General features: G+C 39.7%; 1 protein-coding gene across 21 annotated transcripts in view; it reads right to left on the bottom strand.

The window, feature by feature from the left end:
* CHRM3 (cholinergic receptor muscarinic 3) overlaps positions 1-22,304 on the bottom strand; it is a 285,519-nt gene that overhangs the window by 47,827 nt on the left and 215,388 nt on the right. For 4 of the 21 annotated variants that reach the window (XM_068676273.1, XM_068676271.1, XM_068676274.1 and 1 more), the window contains one exon: positions 14,556-14,613. The exons of the other annotated variants lie outside the window; for them this stretch is intronic. In XM_068676273.1, the coding sequence (XP_068532374.1) occupies positions 14,556-14,613 (58 nt within the window). The remainder of the gene's footprint in view (positions 1-14,555; positions 14,614-22,304) is intronic. 21 annotated transcript variants of the gene reach the window in all.

Below are 22,304 nucleotides of genomic sequence, written 5' to 3'. Positions count from 1 at the left end.
ATGTCCTGTTCCGAATCAGAAGTAGGAGGCCCAAATTTTGCTTTCATTAGTCTTCATCTGGTTATTAGAAGGAAGTCCTAAATAATCCAGAAGTTACTTAATTGTCGATAAATGTCAAATCTTTCTTTGCAAATACAAACAGATCCTGTAACACATCACCTAACTTCAACTGCCACTACGAAAATAACTCTCTCAAATACATTTTTTTTTCCCTAAAGGAAGTTGTATGTATATGAAAAAATGATGTTTCTATCTTCTCTAAACCTCTAATAACGATGCAATGAACACTGTGGTTCCAACGTAAATGGCATATATCAGCTCTCATACTTGTGCTTGATGGTCAAAACCCACCAAAATGAAATATTTCATGTTTTTTTACTATTTTCAGTTGAACTGACTGCATGCATTCAGAGAAACTCAGAAATTAAACTCACAGAACCTTTGTTTAGTTTGCTGTAAGGTGGTCACTGCAATCTGAGAGGCAGTATTTCTTAGTATCCAATCTCTGAAATTGTAATAATATGTGCTGAAACTGCAATTTGAAAACCAAACTAGCAAAACAAAATTAAACAAAACATACTCATTTCTAAACTGAGATTAAATCACCTGCAAGGAAAGCCTAGAAGCAACTGTTGTAACATTTACATTAGTTCCTTTGAATTGTGTTTTAAATTTCAGGGTAATGTGGAAGAAAGAATTGGATTGTTAAAGTAATTGTTAGAAACTTCTAGAAATTAAATTAGAAATTAGAAATTGTTAGAAATACCGCAGATGAATTTATCTTCTCATTTCTATCAGTGTAAACTTAAAGCAACCTCACTAGAAAGTTGGGAAGAACTCCAAGCTTATGCTGATGTGAACTAGGGTAGAATATAGTCCATTCATCTCTCCTTTCCTTAATTTGTCCTTTAAAAAACAGCAATAGCTAAAGGAAATTAAAGAAATTATCTAGAGGATTATATTTCTATAAGTCTCTGCAAACATGTAATTTTCAAAAGAAAAGGAGTTGTCATTAATTTTCTTTTCTGCCTAGGGACCATTCAGAAGGTAAGTACTGAGAGCAGAAGCATAATCATCCTCCTAAGATGATCAGCCCTTGAACTCTCAAGACGAGCATGAATAATCACAACTAAGGACATATGAGTATACATATAGCTGTAGATATATTCATGGGGCTTTGGAAGATGGAGCTAAAAGATTGTAAATCTGCCTAGCATGACCTGGGTTGATGTTCACATTGGGTCATAAAGTGCCTGTTTGTATCTCACTTATGACTTTTGCAGCTTGCACTAGCTCTGATTTATTTTGAATAGTTCAAAACATTGCTCCTGCAATTCCAAGTTCATTTCCATCAATGTCAAGCTTTTTCTGCACCACCAAGTATAAACTAGATTTTACTGTCATTCTGAAAAAAAAAAAAATCTTTTTTTTTTTTTTTTTTTTTCCCCACTATCAGTATTATTCACCAGCAATTCATTAAGGTACAACAGAGAGAATTGCAGCTGTCTGAGAGACAATTGCAAAAAGAAATAGGAAGTGTATGCTGGATATTTTTATAGATACACAGACCTTCTATCATAGCGTAGCATTCATAAACTATGACAGCTATTTCTACAGGTTGGCAAAGCAAACAAGATAGAATATAGCAACTGTAACTGAAGTTTGTAAAGAAACTTGGCTGAGTGTTGTTAAAATAAAGAAGGGTCTTATGGTTTATTTCAAGAAGATTTTTTTTTTTCACTTCTAGTCACAAATTCTCCTGGGGATCACAAATAGAAAAAATGATATTTTTTCCTTATTTCCATAAAGGTCATGTACAAAATCGAGAATGACAGCCCAGACTTTTATGTAATTGCCTTTCATTAAACGGAATAGCTTCACAAAAGAGTCTGTCACACAGAGATTACTAATCTCATTCAGACCCTAGGCAATAGCATTTCTGGTCAAAAAAAGGAAAAGAAAAAAAAAAAGACAACATATTTAAAAGTCATATTGATATATATTAATGGCTGTTAAATTGCAAAATGTTTTCTGGCATGACACATAGAAGTCTAGTTTCTTCTGGCCCTACTATTGAATTGTTTGGTACAAATATTGTTCTGGAAACAAGAGACACTCATTTTTTAGTGCAAATATATTTTTTGTGCTTCAGGAAAAAAAACAAAACAAAACACAAAAACATTTGAAATGATGCTGTGGATGACTTGGAGAGTCATTTATTGCAAAGATCCCTGACTCCTTGCCCTCATTTATCAGACTCCTGATATAATGTCTGCGTATTCCCACTTGCAGGCTAGTTTGTCGCTCGCCAACAGACATGTAAATAGAATCACAGAATCATAGAATATTCTGAGTTGGAAGGATCATCAAGCCCACCTCCTGGCTCCACAAAGGACCACCCAAAAATCAGACCATGTGTCTGAGAGCATTGTCCAAATGCTTCTTGAACTCCAGCAGCCTTGGTGCCTGCCCCTCCGCTCCCCTCAAGGAAGCTGCAGGCTGCCATGAGGCCTCCCCTCAGCCTGCTCTGCTCTGGGCAGGACAAGACAAGGACCTCAGCCATTTCTCAAACATCTTCCCCTCGAGACCCTTCACCATCTTCATAGCCCTCCTTTGGACACTCTAATTTTTTAGTTTTAATGTTTCATTTAGTTTTTACATCCTTCTTATATTGTGGTACCTAAAACTGCAATACATTTTCCTTGGATCAGTGATCTCTATATAGCACAGTACCCACCTCCATACCAAAGTAACCAACACGCCAGTAAGCCTTCCTGGGAGCCTGGCCATGTTGCCAGGCTCTGCTCACTTGCTGGTCCATAAGACTGTTGCTCTGTGAAAAATTATACTGAGTGATTTTTCTGAATTTTTTTTCTCAGTGATGTCCCTAGCAGGGTTGGCAGCCCCTAGAGCAGAGTTCAGGTGCCCCATGCCTGTGGGCCAAGTGTCCCACAGTGTGGAGGAGATGAGACGATGGGTTTGTGGGCACCTCTTCTGCTACTGCCTCACTTCTTTTCTTGCCCGCCTCTCCCCAAGGCCTCCAGGCAAAGGGGTTGGGAAGTTTAAGAGTACCCTGGCAGCACTGCAGTCTTTCATGTGCACGACAGGAAATAAAACCAAAGTTTGTGATAGTGCAGGACCTATCTGGTGCCTCTGTAATTAAATTAGCATCTGCTCCCTCTGACACATCGATGCCAGTTTTAAGCATGTTGCCAGGCTTTAATGGTCGACACACTATCAAAATAAAATACTAAGCTTGGAAAGAGTTCAGCTGTTTTAGAAATACCTAAATAGGAGCCAGATTAAAACAAAACAAAACAAAACATTAAATCCACACAGTGCCGGTGTTGCTTCAATGCTTAGATCATGTGTTTCACATGCAGTTGTTGCAAAACTCCCAGAAAAAAATAATGCTTATTTTCTGAATTGTCCTTTTAAACAGGATTAAGGAGAAGGAGAATATGAAAGATGAGTGAGTTGTGATCTCTGTTCAGCTGGAGCACTGTAAGGAAAATGACGTGATACTGCAGCTTGGGAGTGACTGCATTACACCTTGACCCTGGTTGACTGCCTCGTGTACTTGCAGGAGTGCAGCCAGTCCATCTGACTCCTCTTCCAGCTCTTTAAACTTTATTTTGACAGTAAATTTTTCTTTTCTTTCCAAACAAATTGAAAAATTAAAGCAGAACAAGAAGCAATGCAGAGAAGGCACACTGGATGATGAGCCTTACAGAGGAAGAAAGGGAATGAGAGCACAGGAAGTAAAAAAACAATGTAAAATTTCAAAGGAAAGATTCTTGTCATCCCTCCCTGAGCTACTCTTTGCAGTGAGGTTGTCATGGATCAAGGCTATATATCAGTAGGCACAAGTCACCTTAATTTTGACATTTCCTTTTTTTTTTTTTTTTTCCTGAGCTTTTGATCTTGGAACACTAATAATGAACCTTTTTACACAGAGTGTAGCATGTAATTCTGATTTCTAGCTCTTCAAAGATCTGAAGTTTGAGTTGTTTTCAGGAAATCTCTTTCAGTACAGATACTTTCTCGATTTGCCCATATAAAAATGCATTTACATTTATGTGCCCTATTTTCCACCTGTTCATGGCCTGAGGATATTGATCTATTTTCCATTTTTACTTGATAAAAGATAGCCATATATAGTGATTTTAATTTACCATAGACATAATAACAAGCTTAATTGACAATAAATAACTAAATTAATAGTGGAAGTGAAGGTATCCAGGAATTGAAAAGCCTGCAAGAAACCAATGCTGCAAATACTGATTCCCGATAAACAGTAATGGCATTAAAACATCTCTCAGTCTGACATTTGGATGAAAGTTGCATATTGATTGTACTGAACTGATTGTACAAAATCTTGCTGCGACAGGCAGTGCTAATCAAAAAGAGAATGAAAATCTTCAACGTGATTTTTATCTTTTCCAGAAAATGAACAGGAGGATGAATGTTTCTTGTATAAGCTGGTAATTATTTCTAAATTATCATCAGTCTTTTGACAATGGAGCAGGTGGATTATAAAGGTTGCTGTAAATGCACAGGAAAATGTCTTCACCAAATGAAGGAAACGCACATTATTGCAAGTATGTATTGACCATGTGTGATGAAGAACATGTCAAGAAAAATGACAGAGCAAATTAGCCAGTTTGATAAAACACATGAGCATTTCCTGGATTTGCTGACTACTTTACATAATTACAATACCTCTTTGAGATTGTTGCTCTCTGTAGACCATCTTAGTCATTTTCCCAACACATATTAATTACTGCTTCTTTTCCAGTTTAATTCATCTACTTCATTCCTATTTACCTAAGTTTGCTCTTTTTTTTCTTAACCTTGATCATTACCCTACTGTTCAATGTAAGCCAGTCCTACAAATTCATGGCAGTCACTTCAGAAAAACAGAAACGTAAACCTCTGCTTACGTACATATCATACCAGAGCTGCTGCTGTGCTCCAAAAATTCCAAAACTAGATATTGAAACTCATGCACCTGTATGTATCAGAACTGTTGATTCAGAAACTCTTGAGTTATTCCATGTTGCTGCACCACCCACAGCACACTGATCTCAGTTCTTCCTCCAGTGACTTCTGAGAGACATTGCTTCCTTACCTGCCAACTGGTGTCTGGGTCCCTGGGCTACTCAGGATTAGGCTCCTCTGCCAGCAGGGAGGCAGAGGGCTGATGGAGTTGGTATTTCATGCAGCAGCAGAATGGGAACGTACCTTTTCTGAGTTCCCAGGACACCTCATGGGAATATCCTGGGCTCCTTTTGCAGTATTTCTGCCATGCAGCACCAGTCTACCTCCTTCCAGCCTCTCTATACTCATTTAGCACCCTAGAACCCCAGTACAGCATGGTTTCCTTTTGGGTTATAATTATCGTACAGCTGGCTTTGTTTCTATTTACCTCAAAAGAAAAGAAACCTTTAAATAAAGGAGTAATTATTCACAGCAAATAATGTATGCCAAACAACTTACATCCTTCTGCTTGTAAAACAAAAATTGAAACTGTAGACAGACTCTAGAGCTTGAAAGATATCATGTACTAAGTACATAGTGAATGGAGTCAAATCCAGTTGGAGGCCGGTCACTAGTGGTGTTCCCCAGGGCTCAGTGCTGGGGCCGATCCTCTATAATATCTTCATCAATGATCTGGATGAAGGCATTGAGTGCACCCTCAGTAAGTTCACAGATGACACCAAGTTAGGTGTGTGTGTCGATCTGCTCGAGGGTAGGAAGTTTTTAAAAGACGTTTAGATGTAGAGCTTAGGGATATGGTTTAGTGTAGGACTGTTAGTCTTAGGTCAGAGGTTGGACTCGATGATCTTGAGGTCTCTTCCAACCTAGAAATTCTGTGATGCTGTGATCTTTTAAAGACCTCCAGGGATGGTGACTCCACCACTTCCCTGGGCAGCCCGTTCCAATGTCTAACAACCCTTTCAGTAAAGCAGTTCTTCCTAACATCTAACCTAAAACTCCCCTGGCGCAACTTTAGCCCATTCCCCCTTGTCCTGTCACCAGGTATGTGGGAGAACAGACCAACCCCCACCTTGCAACAGCCTCCTTTAAGGTATCTGTAGAGAGCAATAAAGTCACCCCTGAGCCTCCTCTTCTCCAGGCTGAACAAGCACTCGATCCCCTCATCCAGATCATCGATGAAGATATTAAAGAGGACCGGCCCTAGCACCGAGCCCTGGGGAACGCCACTAGCGACTGGCCTCCAACTGGACTTGACTCCATTTACCACGACTCTTTGGGCCCGGCTATCCAGCCAGTTTCCAGCACAACGAAGTGTGCACCAGTCCAAGCCAAGAGCAGCCAGTTTCTTGAGGAGAATGCTGTGGGAAACGGTGTCAAAAGCCTTGCTGAAGTCAAGGTAGAACACATCCACAGCCCTTCCCTCATCCACCAAGCGCATCACTTTGTCATAGAAGGAGATCAGGTTCGTCAAGCAGGACCTGCCTTTCATTAACCCATGCTGACTGGGCCTGATCGCCTGCTTGCCCTGCAAGTGCCGCGTGATGACTCAAGATAATCTGCTCCATGAGCTTCCCTGGCACTGAGGTCAAACTGACAGGCCTATAGTTCCCTGGGTCTGCCCTCCGGACCTTCTTGTAGATGGGCGTCACGTTTGCTAGCTGCCAGCCAACTGGGACCTCCCCCGATAGCCAGGACTGCTGATAAATGATGGGAAGCGGCTTGGCCAGCTCCTCCGCCAGTTCTCTCAGTACCCTCGGGTGTATCCCATCTGGCTCCATCGACTTGCGCACATCCAAGTGCCATAGCAGGTCGCCAACCATTTCTTCGTGGATAGTGAGGGCCACCTTCTGCTCCCCATCCCCTTCCACCAGCTCAGGGTACTGGGTATCCAGAGAACAACCGGTATTGCCGCTAAAGACTGAGGCAAAGAAGGCATTAAGCACCTCCGCCTTTTCCTCATCTTTGGTAACAAGGTTTTCCCCCGCATCCAGTAAAGGATGGAGATTTTCCTTAGTCCTCTGTTTTGCATTGATGTATTTGTAAAAAGAGTTTTTGTTGTCTTTAACGGCAGTAGCCAGATTGAGCTGCAGATGAGCTTTGGCCTTTCTAATTTTGTCCCTGCACAGCCTCGCAACATCCTTATAGTCCTCCTCAGTGGCCAGCCCTTTTTTCCAAAGATTGTAAACCCTCTTTTTTCTCTTAAGCTCAAGATGCAACTCTCTGTTGAGCCAGGCTGGTCTTCTTCCACATCGGCTCGTCTTTGGGCACATGGGGACAGACCGCTCCTGTGCCATTAAGATTTCCCTCTTGAAGAGCGCCCAGCCTTCCTGGACTCCTCTGCCCTTCAGAACAGCCTCCCAAGGGACTCTACCAACCAGTGCCCTGAGCAGCTCAGAGTCAGCCCTCCGGAAGTCCAATACAGCAGTTTTGCTGGTCCCCTTTCTGGCCTTGCCAAGAATAGAGAACTCCACCATTTCGTGGTCACTCTGCCCAAGACAGCTTCCGACCACCACATCTCCCACCAGTCCTTCTCTGTTTGTGAAGAGAAGGTCTAGCGGGGCACCACCCCTGGTAGGCTCACTAACCAGCTGCGTCAGGAAGCTATCTTCCATGCTCTCCAGAAACCTCCTAGACTGCTTTCTCTGGGCTGTGTTGTGCTTCCAGGATATGTCATGGAAGTTGAAGTCCCCTCACGAGAACAAGCGCCGATGATTTTGCAGCTTCTGTCAGCTGCCTGTAGAATTCCTCATCTGTCTCCTCATCCTGGTTCAGCGGTCTATAACAGACCCCGACCAGGACGCTAGCCTTGTTGGCCTTCCAGCCGATCCTAATCCAAAGGGACTCAACCTTGTCATTCCCAGCCTTGAGTTCCACGACATCAAAACTCTCTCTGATATAGAGAGCCACACCACCACCCCTTCTGTGCTGCCTGTCCCTTCTGAAGAGCTTATAGCCAGTCACTGCAGCACTTCAGTCGTGAGAGTGGACCCACCACGTTTCTGTGATGGCAACCAAGTCATAGCCTGCCTGATGCACGATGGTTTCCAGCTCCTCCTGTTTGTTACCCATGCTGCATGCATTAGTGTAGATACACTTCAGCTGGGCCATTGCCTTATCCCCCGGCCTTGCCATTGTTCTCCCTGGCACAGCTCCAACAAGCCTTGTTTCAGTCCCATCCCCCATTTTACCTAGTTTAAAGCCCTCTCAATGAGCCCCGTCAGCTCCTGGCCCAGGATCCTTAGAGATAGGGACCCGTCTGCAGCCATCAGGCTGGGTGCCGAGTAAAGCGCCCCATGGTCAAAAAACACAAGATTTCTGTGCTGGCACCAGCCCCTGAGCCATGTGTTTATCAGGTGGGCTTTTCGTGTCCTGCCAGTACCTCTCCCTGCCACCATAGGGACAGACGAAAACACCACTTGTACTCCCGTTCCCTCCACTAATCGCCCCAACCCCCTAAACTCCCATTTGATAGCCTTGAGGCTTCTCTCTTCAATGTCATCACTGCCTGCCTGGACTATCAAAAGAGGATAATAGTCGGAGGGGCGAACCAGGTTGGGAAGCTTCCTGGCAACGTCCCTGACCCTGGCCCCAGGGAGGCAGCAGACTTCCCTACGGGTAGGGTCAGGCTGACAAATAGGGCCCTCTGTTCCCCTGAGATGTTTAGATGTAGAGCTTAGTGATATGGATTAGTGGAGGACTTGTTAGTGTTAGGTCAGAGGTTGGACTCGATGATCTTGAGGTCTCTTCCAACCTAGAAATTCTGTGATACAAACAAATATTGAAACTTTTTGAGCCCCAATGCTCTATTACCTCAAAATTCTGATCTCCTAGATTTATCATATGTTTCATTTTTATTCCAATACACTCCTCTTCCAATTCACACACTGTTGGCTAAATTTTGTTTTCTAGCTTATAGTTATTCATAAGCTGGGAACTTCATAAAGGAAAACAGTTAAATTGTCTGGGTTGGAATAGACACATTAGTCCCACCGTTCCATGTATTAAATGACATACAGACTGCAAACAGAGAAAGATAAGGAAAGACTAAATAGAAACAGGTTTTCAAGTATACTGTCAATATTCTTGTTATAAATTATCTTGGATACAATCTATAAATGATCTTAGATAAGATCTTGGGAATGATTTGGAAACCCTCATACACCAGATTGCTTGCACCAGGTGTGATGTCAGTGGGTCTTCTGCCAGAAATCCCAGGGATGAGGGGCCTTGAAAGTAAAGAACTTGTTTTATGAATTGATGCCTGAAAATTACGTTTTTTGAAGGAAGAATAATGATGTAGCCAGCTAAGAAACTATGTTAAGGATGGTGTAGAGCTGAAGACACTTGGAGTTCTTGTGACTGCACCCACAGAGATTCAGAAAGTATAACCTGCGTGGGTTGCATTGTACAGTAGTCTCCTGCTATGGCTTTTCTTTGTAAAACCTCAGTAAACCTATGTAGGCAGTGCTCAACATAGCGTAAGTTGCATTAAACATTGTATTTTTACTACTGAAACTATCACACAATTAATGACACACAAGGTTATAATTTAGAACATCTTACAAATACCTGAAAATGAAAAAATTTCTAAAATATTTTCCAAATAGAGTGAAAGAGATCAGCCTCTACCTTAAAAATCAATGCTAAAATTGTGCATAAATTCCTTTGATGTGACAGATAGACTTGTAAGCAGTACATAACAGGCAATTTTCATAATCAAATTTGATCATTAGAATGTGTTTTGCTTATTTTGCTGTGAAATCATGTTTGTTTTCTTACACTACAAATTATACTGCCATATTTCACTCCCCTCTTGTCATTTTCTTTTATTGCTAATTTAAATAAAGGATAAATATAAATAAGACATGAATTTTGACTGAACATTTCAACAAAATTTCTACTGAATGCCTCTTCCTAGAATTATTTTCTTCTAGCTCTGGGAAGTATTCAGATTCACCGACTGTCCTGTTTTGAAATAATTGCACCCTATTCACCTATCTTCCAGTGAAAGTCAGAAGAATAATGTTGGATCACTCACCAGGCAGAACATAACACCTGGTTAGATTCTGTCATCATCCATGAAAAGCTCTGAGGAGCCTCTGAATTTTTATAGAAAAGGCACATACCTGTACTCAGCTAAAATACATCTGAAATGCTACATATTTCAAAACAATAAACTGATCCACTGAAAATAACAGATTTATATGTTAACAGAATATTAGTGCAAAATATTGCATTATTAATGTTATCATTATTATCTTCTCAGAAACTTGTTTAGTGATTTTTTTTTGTTTGTTTGGAACAGCAAACTTAGGGTTGTATTGAAAACCAAAGATGTTATTATCACAGGTATCACAGAAAAAAAAAAAAGCAGGAAAATTTAAAACATTGTGTCATGTATAATGAGGACTATTTTGAAATGGTCTTTCATAAAGTATCAACGATTTTCTAAGGGGATCTGCTGTCACTACATTTTGGCTTTCAGCTATTTTTACTGTGTTTTTTAAGAATTATATGAATTCTCATCTCATACCACAAACTGTAAACTTCAGATTTACAAGGAAGAGAAATGTGGGAAAATAAACAGGAAATGGTAAAGCAAACACATCCATCTGCAGGAGGAAACTGCCTCTCAAAATGTATTTGTTTAGAAATAAATAAAAGGATATCAAAGAACATACTTAATGTGATTTGTATTGCAAGTCCATTACAAAAGGAGACAAAGAACAGGTGAATTACTTTAAATTCAGACCTTTTATCTGAGACTTCACTGATTCTATGAATGCAAATTAATGTGATTTTATGCAGACAACTATCATTCTGCCTTTAGTGGGAGCTTTGTATCAGTTAAATCTCAATAAATGGCCACACAGTAACAAATAAAGATAGAGATGCTGCCCAGATGGGTGGACAGTCATGATTTAGAAGTGACATTAGAAGCAAACACACACAGTAGAAAGGGGATTGAACAAACAGAAAACAAGGACGAGTGTCAGTACAATAAAATGCCAGGCAGTTATCTGGAAGGATTATATCCTAGGTGTCCTAGAGAAAATGAGAACTGAAAGGCTGGAAGCAGGAAAGAGAACCAGAATGAAGTGTATTTGAAAGCTATTAGCCTAGTAAGAAAGGGGTTATTCAAGGTAGAGAGATGAGTCAAACTGATAGATTTTACTTTGGGACATTCCTGTATGTTCTTTTATCATTTCTTGATTCTGCAGTGAGGTTTGCACTATAGGTGCTTATCTTATACTGTATCAAACTCTGTTTGACATCAATCTTGAGACAATATCCCATGTGACATATTCAACCTCCCAGTGTCACTTCAACACCACTTGCTTCTGGGCCAGGGCCAGTCTCTTACAGTCTCTGCCTCTAGCAACAAACTGGTCTGGGGACTACCCAGTGCCTCCAGAGCAGTAACATAGCAGATCCATTCTCTGAGCCCCACCACATACCAAAGGCAAAAGGAGGCTTTGGATGCTCTTCCCTTTGCAAATTGATTTCCCTCATATAATCACCCCAAACCTGGATGATTATAGCCATCTCTTTGTAAGGATGCCTCACCTAAGATAACAGGCAGGACAGCAGTGGGCATGTTTTCATTCAGAAGGACTCATTTCAGTCTCTGGTGTGCATGCTTTGTTGCTTTGTATTCCTAGGTATTGAAGCTATATAAAAAAGATCATTCAAAAAAATAAAAAACACTTTTGCCAAATGCTATCCATAAAATATTGCCAGGGTCATTCTCTTGGATTATACCAGGTAGTATCATTATTGAGGTAAAAAATACTTCTTTGTTCAATATTGTAAGCATGACAAACGTAAGAATAAAAAATAAAAGCTAACTTTTAAAATACCAAATATAAACTTTGCCTGAGATCATACTAAAGCATGCTACTAATGATTAAGCTATTGGGATATTTACAGACTTGTTAAATTCCTTCATGTCCATTACCATTTTCCTCTTGTGGCACTGTGTCATTAATTAGCAGAATAAAAGTTCCTGGAAGATCTAGCTGCTATTATCTATATTTTAACATGTTTGGCCTTTTTACATTTGTCCTGGTCTTGGAACTTTTGTACGCTTATTATCCTGGGGTTTAAGTTAATGACAGCATGGCTGTTTGATTCACTCACTTGCAACCTCATTTCAATTTTTTGTGTGTGTGTTTGGGAAGTTAGTGCTTTAAAAGCTTCAGTGGTACACTTAAATCTTAATCCTTCTTGAAGTTGAACACCAAAACCTCTGTAATTAATGTTGGGTCAAACTTCAACACATGAAGGTAAAAAACAGTCAAGAATTCCTGTCTCATTCATAATCATATGAAGCTGTGCCTTGTGGCAATGCTCAGAGATGACCACGTGTTGCTAATTTCCTGAACTCTGAGGAGGCAATGTGGGACACGAGGCACTTGAATGAACAAGTCTTCACAGTCAGAGCTAAAATAAATCAATAGCAGAGAGGCACAGAAGTGGGTCTGAAATGTTGTCAAATGCTGACTGGCGTCTTGTGGTGCTTAAAAAAGTTGCTTAAGTCTCACTGCAACTCCCAGAGCTGGAAGAGATGCAACTTTTTTTTTTTTTTTTTTTTTTTTCCCTGTTTTGATCTATTAGATTTATAATAAAACCTGGAAAAAAAGCTTTTTAAATTTTTTCTCTTCCAGAATTACTGCCTGGGCCAAATTTGATAAACTTGTCTGCTTCTTGTAGCAGCCAGTAAATGTAGCTGCCCAGCTATACTGGGCTGAGCTTGCCTGAAAACACGAGCTATACTGCTGTTGTGCAGGCATGGATGTTCACTATGTGAACTGGGGCCTGGTGTGGGACTGCAGAGCACAGGCTGCATGCTGAGGCTGCAGGAAGTTTCCCTGACACAAGGACATGTCCTGCATGGGGGAGGAAGCTGGCTGTCAGATAGCTGGCTGCCAGCCCACCCTCAGTTTACAGCTCCAGAACAAGCTCCTCTACCCCCTCACCTGCATGCATCTCACACGATCTGCAGCTGAGATGTCCTTGATATTCAGTCACTAAGCACCAGCTGCGACCATTTAGGTATATTACTAAATGTTTGGTAGGGAAAGAGAAGCCTAAGGCTTGTTATTCTTCTCTTTTTCTCCCAGCTTTTTCTCCTTACCAGCTGCTCTAAGGCATGCTCTTTGGAGGGCTTCTATCTGCTCATTCTTCCTACCACATTCACTCCATGTTTTCATATGGGCATTATCCATCTAAACATGCCCACTGCTATAATTTTCCTAATAATAATGACAGTGAGAAAATGATTCACTCCTCATGTAATCATAAACCTCTGAAAGTATATCAAAACAATGAGAAAATATCAGAACAATAAGAAAGTACTTCAGAAAGCATATAGGAACAAATCTTCACCCCCGTCTAACTGACCGCTAACACCGCTGCAGGCAGAAGCAGGGGCTGCTGGAACATGCAGCCCCTGGACATCAGAAGCTATGGGATTACCAGGTCAGAAGTGTGCTGGGATACATTTCTCTTCAAAACACAGGCCTACATGTTAATCACAGAGCTACTGAATCACAATCTATTTGCTTGGATTTTTTTGTTTGTTTGTTTGTTTTCAAACAAACCTCAGGGAACAATCTTAAAATACAGTACAATCTGTAGAAGTGTTTCTCGTGTTTCTCTAACTTTTTGAAAACCCAACTCTTTTTTTTTTTTTTTTGGTTCATTTGTCTGCATTCCTCCTGTAGAAAGCCTGAGGTGTCTTAGAAGAAAGTATTTCTTAAGCTTTTCCTAAAGCTTTTCTGTCAATCTCAAAGCCTTTGTGATCCTCAGGAGGGGTTACAGCTCACTGCATGCGAAACACCATTCTGCAACCAAATATATTCCAAGTTCCTTATTAAGGATCTTCTGATTATAAATTCTGATAACACAAGAATCAAAGATGACAAATTAACCATAGGACAAGCTAAGAAAATCCTCCAAGAAACCACTTTGATTGCTACTCAGGTTACTCAGGGCTTTATTAATTGCCTATTCACCTATCTAATTAAAACATTTTTTCAAAATAGTGATGAGTAAGCATTACAGAAATCTTTTTTTTTAGCCTCACATTTCCCATCTGAAATGGTCAGCCTCTCAAATGATGAAAATTAAATAGGATAGATTCATAAAGTAGAGTAATATAGAAAATTCAGCTGAGATCATTTGATTTTTAACAGGATGTTCCCATGTATCCAGTAGCTTAAATAGTCCTCTATTTCAGCTTTTTGATTACTTTGATATGTGCTGCTCTATCCTCTTGGAACCATCCTCTAGGAGGCTTATTGATTTTGCAAGAAATCCATTTTCTGGTTTTCCAAAAGGCTATAAAACTGTCATTGTCTATATGATGAAATTCTTCGTGGCACTTTACATATTGGTCTCGTTTCTCCTTCCTCCATTCCCCTCTACATGTCCTGAGAAATTTCCCTGAAGACACATCAGTTCTTTTACCTCCATACAGAACCTCCAGGGCCTTACCCTATGGCAGGCATGAATGTTAGCAGGGGTTTTCCAACACGCACAGTTGAACTTACGTGGAAGCCCACCCTCCTGCGCTGAGATGGAGAGCAAACACAAACTGTGTTGTTGGGGCTGCAGAGAAAGGAACATTGCTTAGACTTAGAATCCAACCAAACAGTAGGAACTGTTTGAGCAAAACTCCTAATAAAAGCCTGGCTATCCAGATACCAAAGTGGGCCCAGCTGACCCCATGTTCCCACGCAGAGAGAGAAGGCGTTTTCTCAGCACTCCACATGCAGCCCCAGCCCCAGCGCCAGCCCCAGCTGCCTGCAGCCAGGCTGTCCGAGAGGGACCTGAAGGCTTTCCAGCTGCTCTGGTCAGCTTGGTTCACCACTGGTTACTGCACAGGCTGTACATCCTCTGGGATGATTTGTATTAGTAAATAAAGTGTTATGAACTACAAGGGGAGGATTGTACAATTTTTACTGAGTTTTCTTTTGGATGTCACCTGAAAACACTAGTGGCAGGAATTTCTTATTCTCTAGTGTATTATTGGCATCACTCTCAGATATCTTCAGTACAAGACTGTTTCTAGCATTAAAGCAGGGGAAAAGTATTCAGTCAAAAACGGGAAAATAAAATTCTGAGGCCATTGAAATATTAACAGCTTCATGTGGAAGCTTCCACATCTTTCAGTTAAAAGAAAAGGTAGGAAAAAACATGAAAGACGCAAAAATATGTGGAAAAATATATCCTGTCCCAGGAAATCTGAGCACCCTAGCTCCAGCTAATTTGGAGAAAATCCACAGGTTGCCATCTGTGCTCCACGCCCAGTGAGGATAGGGACCTGGCCAAGTGGAGTTGGCTGGGAGTGGAACAGATGGAGAAGAAAAGATCATCTTTGCAAAGGACACCGCAGCTGCCTCTCCTGTGTGTGCTCTCTCCAGACCCTTGAAGGGATTTTATTTCAGCACAAATCTGCCAGAACTTCTGCCATGGACTTCTCTGCAGTAATTGCAATTCCTCAAATAAAGACCATTGCATTAAGCAATTATCTAGTCCTAATAGCAGCTTGGACTGATGTCGAAAGGAAATTGTTTAAAATTCTAGAATTAGAGTAGTTTAAAAGAAACTGTGTAGGAGTTTGAGTCTATGAATTTTCTTCAAAGTTGAATTTAATAGATTCTTCTTGTAATGATTCTAGTTTTTTTGTGTGTGTGTTTGTGTGAATAAAATATATATATTTTTTAATTCTTGTTCACTTTTATTACTGTGATTCTAGGTGGCAAAAGCTGGAAGGCATTCAGAAACTAGATTTCCACAGCTTCTGACTGCTGCCCAGCTTCTGATAGTTAAAAAACAGTGCTGTAAGTTTTTTTTCCAGAATTAAGGTAAAGAAAACTGTGAGACAGCCAACATTTAAGAAGAGCTCTATATCTTATAAACACTTGTAAAAACTCAATGAATTGTGAAATATATTAATTTATAAATTAAAATTTCCATATTTGATTTTAAATGCAAAATATTAACAGAGCAGAATGAAATTCCCTCTGAAAAATTTAGTTTAACATAAAACTTTATTGTTAGAAGAAATCCCTTGGCTGACTCCATCCCTGAGCAGAATGCTGGCTGTGTTCTGCACCTGCTCAAGAAGCAGCATGCACTGAAAAACTCCTCTTCTGATTTCGGGAGATGTTATAAATTGCCTCTATAGTGGTTGACAATATTTTCACTTCTTTTGAAAACATGCGAACAGAAAATTTGAGGGGTCTTTTTAAAATTAAAGTTTACAGACAGGTTTGATAAATACAGCATTGTTTCTTACATATGACTGTATTATTAGTGGAATAGTTGTTGTCTGGGACTATATAAATCTGATTTATACAAGTCTGATTGCTCCATGCTTCACTTGGAAAAAACAGATCAAGTTTTAATGATTTTAAGCCTTATTTCTAAGGGGTTTAGGGGCATTCCAGAGATGCTGACAGGCTGGTTGTGTTGACACTAACACTAAATAACGACTCTCTTATAAGCACATTTGCAACAAGAAGTGTCACAACCACTCATAGAGAGAAAAATGTGAATTTCCTTATGCTACATTGATTCTGTCAATAGACAAAAGAAATACAGACTGTGCTACAAAGCCACTAGTTTGCATTCCATACATATGTGCCTTTATGACTGCTCATTTATTTTTTATGTTCTTCTTTATTAACCAATTCTACAATCTGGGGTTGAATCTCAGCTTTATTTTTAGTCTCCTGCAAGGCACAGAGGAGCTGTCGCATGAGCTGACAGGAAAATCCCATCGTTACAGCATCACCTGTGGTTTCTCTGAGGCAGGGGCAAGAAGCAGCACAGGGCAGCATGTATCTAGCACAAACTATTTCCTCCATGGTGGAAGCAGATCTAACGCCCCAGATAGCCCTTGAAGAGATCCTCTGTTTTTCTGACTAGGGACGATAAATGTAACATAATGTAAATGATGCACCCTTATTCCTCTGCATGGACATACTTGCTGAGTCATAGACCAGTCTTGTGATGAAGTCACATTTTTCATTTAGCTTTAACAGCTGCTCAGCTGGACAAAATGGAACAACAACATTTATCAGTCAGTCAAACTTACAGCCTGCTTTAAAAATACCTTAAAACACAGCTGACTTCTCTAAGAACTATAGGTATTTGATAACATCTTCTCTCACCCCATGTAGGTGACCAGTTTAATTAAACAATTATTTTTAGAATTTTACAATTTAGGCCTGTTAGGATCTAAATTAGGAAACATGACAGTGATCTAGCTGACTAATCCGTAACCATCCAAATGATTCCTGAAGAGTAACAGTAAATATATAGGGAAAGCCACTTCATCCTTTTCAAAGACCCTATGGAGAAAGCCAAGAATGAAATGCTAGATATCCAAAGCATTAAACCACCAGAGAACTTCAGAGAAAGTCCTCTCTATATGAGTTTAATATTTGATTACTAGAATTAGGAAGCCAGGTAAATTTATGTATCTTTATTCATTTTAATCAACATATTTCTCCAGCACTTCAATAAAATATATTTTCAGACAGCAATCTCTCTTTCCTACACATTTACATGGGGTCTATGACCATGGCTTCTGAACCTCTTCCAGTTGCAGTGTTTTGTGAGATGGAGAAGTGATAAAGCTCCCAGTTAGGAAAAGAAGGAACTCATAGATTAAACTGTTTGCTGATGGTTATACAGTGACCTTTAAAATACGATGGGAGTTATGTATTTGGGGCCTCCCAGAGCAGCGCTCTGGGCACATTCTACCTCTGTTCTACCTCTGACAACAGCACAGATGTATCCCTTAGGTTTGGCTATCAGTATTAATTTTTGTCATCTCCTGGAAGCAAATTGGACCCAACTGGAAAAACCTGCTGTGACCTTGCAGTCTAACAATTTTCTGTAATTGTTTTTGAACAGCTTCTTTATAAATGTTTGATAGAGTTTAAGTTGAAACATTATGAACTGTCATATCCATCCATCCATCCATCCATTTCAAAACCATAGACAAAACCATAGAGTCTGTTTAACAGTCTCTTTTATAGATAATATTAAGCAAAGGTTGAACCCAGAAAAGACCAGAGCAGAGACGCTGATTGCTTAAACCAGATGAAAAAAAAACAAGCAATCCTTCTGATCTAACAGTTGTCTAAACAGATCATAACATGCTAAAAAAATCAATAAAAATCAATAAAAAAAATCATTTTGGGATATAATTGGAGACTCCCATAATTAAAGCAACACCACCATATAGGAAAAAAAAATGCTAAGGGAATGAGGAATGTCTACAGACATTCTAGTTCATGTAGGTAATATGCTGTAAAATGGACAAAACAATACTCCTTATTTGTGTGCCAATTAGAAAAATGTGATGTGTAACACTGAGCAGAGATGTAAACAACAAAACTCTTGGTTCCAGTAAACCAACAAATTCTTTAACTACTAAATGGGATGGAGCAACTCACTTCTAACAGCCAAAAAAAGTACTGTGCAGCACCTGAATACAATGAATATAAGCTTCCCTTCCCCTTCCCCTTCCCCTTCCCCTTTCCCTTCCCCTTCCCCTTCCCCTTCCCCTTCCCCTTCCCCTTCCCCTTCCCCTTCCCCTTCCCCTTCCCCTTCCCCTTCCCCTTCTTCCCCTTCTCCTTCCCTGGCACATTCCCCTTCTCCTTCCCCGGCACATTCCCCTTCCCTGGCACATTCCTACTTGGCTGTCCTTTCTCTACCAACACATGGTGTATGGATAGTTGACTATAAAAGGTCTATTATTCACTCTCCTGTTGATAGCATTGGATTTCTAAATTTTCTTAATTATTTTTTTTTAATTTAAAAAGAACATAGCTGTTCTCTTTGTAAGTTTACCTTAAACATTGTTAATCATTACTAGTTCATTCATTTTCTTCTATAAGATGACATGCAAACCAGAATTTTACACCTGTAAAACTTTTTCTTCAGGAAAAACTAGACTGAAGAGTTGCAGTTTGATGTTGTACAGGGTGACATTTTGCCTGAAGACACCGTTATTGGCAGAGTTGCAGAGGTGCAGTATGACTGGGAAGAAAGGGAAATGAAAGCACGCTGCAGCTATGTGACATCTGGAAGCTGAGAAAAGCACACTGTGCGCCAGGGAATGGAAAAAAAGTCAAATGGCAAAATATAATATTTGAGGTAGAAATAAAAGGGCCAAGAAACCAAGGGCATGGTTGAGGAAATATGTGATATTAAAGACAGCAAACATACTCAAAACTGAAGTACGGTTGTACTTATACTACAGAACTACTACTGCTATACTACTCTGCAACAAATTTTCACCTGCAGAGATGGTCTGGAGTACCTTCTGCAGCTCTGGCCTCTAATGTTCAAGGAGAAGGAACCACAGACTACAACAGGAGCAGGGGTGACCTATGAGCAAAACCTTCCCAGGAGTGGAGGCAGGCTGGAGGCTGAGGAAGCATTAATTCTGCCCATAAACATAGTGGCAGACAACACACTCCCCGCTGCCTCCACAAAACAGGAATGAACAAAAGCAGATGCACAATACGGTGATGTAAAAACAAATTGAAAGGGAGTTATAGTAGTATTTGAATATAAGACTAAAAATGTCAAAATGTACTTTAAATCCACTCTCCATTAAACATCCCAAGACAGATGGAAAATTGGACTTGATTTAATATGTTGTTACCCTTTCTGCACAGTACATTTCACTTGAGTCTCTCAATGTGCATTACACTGGATTTATATTCTTAGTTAAAAGAGTCGTAACTTCTTCAGAGTGAAGAAGTGTCAACTGCCTGCCGTGAATCTGTGCAATGATGTACTCTTTTAAAGATTCAGAAATGCATGAAATGCTCTAGAGCTGATAGCAAAAAACCAGCTGCACCAGCCCTTAAAATTACTGTTGTGTTTACAAATACTATAACAGTGTAGGAGAATATAAATAGGATTTTAATTCCCAGGAAGTCCTGTCATTACAATAGGAAAATGACCTGATATTTGGCCAAGTTTTTGTCTCGTGATGCTTGTACACGCAGTCATGTCCACAGCATGTAAGCATATGGGCAAACACTTTCCACGCACAGCACAGATGCCGCTTCAGCCATGCACTCTTACCTCAACATGGTCTCTGTTATTGTGACTGATTTCCATTCAGCAATTTCCATTCTGTTTCTGGGGAAAACAGCAACTGCTTAACTGCACACAGCAACAGTCCGTAACAGCACAGGTTAAAGAGCAGACAGGAATATGATACTGTGCTTAACCTTTCTCTTAGGGGTTTTCCTGCAGACATCTGTCTTGTGAAGTACGAAGAGGACAATAAACCATACCTTTTATCCTATTCTGCAGGTACAGTACTGTAGCTTCTAAAGCAAAACATGGTTAAACATGTATGAATTCACACGGAAACATACAGAGGTTATAATGGAAACACAAAATATGGGAATATTTCTACTACCTATGGCACTTGGCTAGCTGATTATTTTCCTTGGGAGCCAACAAATTAAATACCTATTGTAAATTATGTTCTGAACCCTTCCTTCCTTAGAGTCATCTTAATCTCCAGAATTTCAGCCTTACAAAAGGTCTATGAAACTCCATTAAAATAAACCTGCAGCTAGGACCTTTTCCTCTCAAAGTAAAACAAGATGAATCTAACCATTTGTAAAATGGGACCATCTTGGGAAATGAGAAAGGTCTTATGATATTCAAAGTCTTCCCATGTCACACTTAAAAAATGTTTTGAAACCTCAGTAGCTTGGAACTGAATTAGTTCCTAGTCACATGGTAAGAGTGTTGTTTAAAGCTGTAAATCATTTTAATGGCATTTAACCATTTGAGACATTGGAGAATTTCTAGTCAGGGAGACATTGGAGAATTTCTAGTCAGGGATGACATAGACTAAACAAAAGTAGAATTGCAGAAAAACCAAAAAGACCAAAGAGACCTGTGGCTTCACTCTGGAGGAATAAGCTCTATCACTCCCTCTCAGTGCAGCATCTGGCACACAACATTAGGGCAGGATACCAGTCACAGAACAAATTTTGGTGTGTGTGTGTGTACATAAAAAAGCTCACAGACAAAGTGAGGAATGCAACAGCCTGGGATGCTTTTCAAGATCTTTTCATGACAGTTATCACAGAAATGCAAAAAAATGTTGCAAATACTGACACTAAACTATAATGTGGTAAAGAAAAAGAGTTGAGAAAAGGCCATCTCTTCTTTTTAGATGAATAATCAATAGCTCCTGGGACTGCCCTTTTATAAATGCTGAGGCTTGTTTAAAGAGCGTTTCTTTCTGAAAATTAGAACTGGAAAATATTTTCATTGCTGTGAAGTATCAAAAATGCCTGCTAGTCTTTGCTAGAAATTGGCAAGGGAAATAGCTAAAAATCCTTTGGGTGAACCTAACCTTCACCCTACCTCTGCTAATTCAACACATATCAACTAATATTAAATTAAAATACAGACAGTAAAGAATTGCTTTCAAAATGAAGCCAGTAATACTGTTACCTCGCACACAAAATAATTTCATGAGTGAACCTGAATAATCAATATGTAAAATTACAATTTTATTGTGGACCCCCCCCCCCCAATCCCACCCTTGTCATAATAAAAAAAAAAAAAAAAAAGAAAAAAAAAAAAAAGAGAGAGAAATACACCTGGTGATCTAAGCTTGGGTTTGGCACACAAGAGAAAAAATTGCTACTCTTTTTCAGAGGACTTTCTACCACCATGTCCTTTCTGAATTAGCTAAAGAGCTTCTACATTGCCCCCCCCCCTTTTTTTTTTCAAGTACACCCTTTTTTTTTTTTTTTCAAGTGCAATACCCGCAAGGCAGAGACAAACATTACAGTATCCAGATCACAGTGGAGGCGTCACATGTTAATTGAAGTTATCTCTCTGTATTGGATCTCCTGGAAGTCAGTATGAAATATGTGAAACAAATGTTACCCCTACAAGTAACAAGGCTTAATAGCCAGAGCTGGTTAGAGAAAAACAATAATTCATGGAAGACTTTTTCATTAAAAAATGTTGTATCAGACTTGCAATGTTTTGCTGGAACATAACTCTTTGATTACATCATTGAAAACATTTCAAAACTATTTGTTTCCAACATACAGTATTTCATTTTAATCAAACTCTCATTCAGATGAAATAATGCATATATGTTATAAAGTATGCATGCTATGGTGTATCTATACTTCATTTCTGTATGTTCTATATATTTTATTACTTACTGAAAGTCTATGCTACAATTAGAATACACTTCTTCCAGGCCATAAAATAAATAAATT

Source organism: Anas acuta, chromosome 3 (assembly GCF_963932015.1).
Source record: "Anas acuta chromosome 3, bAnaAcu1.1, whole genome shotgun sequence".
Lineage (NCBI taxonomy): Eukaryota > Metazoa > Chordata > Aves > Anseriformes > Anatidae > Anas > Anas acuta.
Note: the sequence above shows the minus strand (reverse complement) of the source record. Positions and strands in the feature narration are given on the sequence as shown.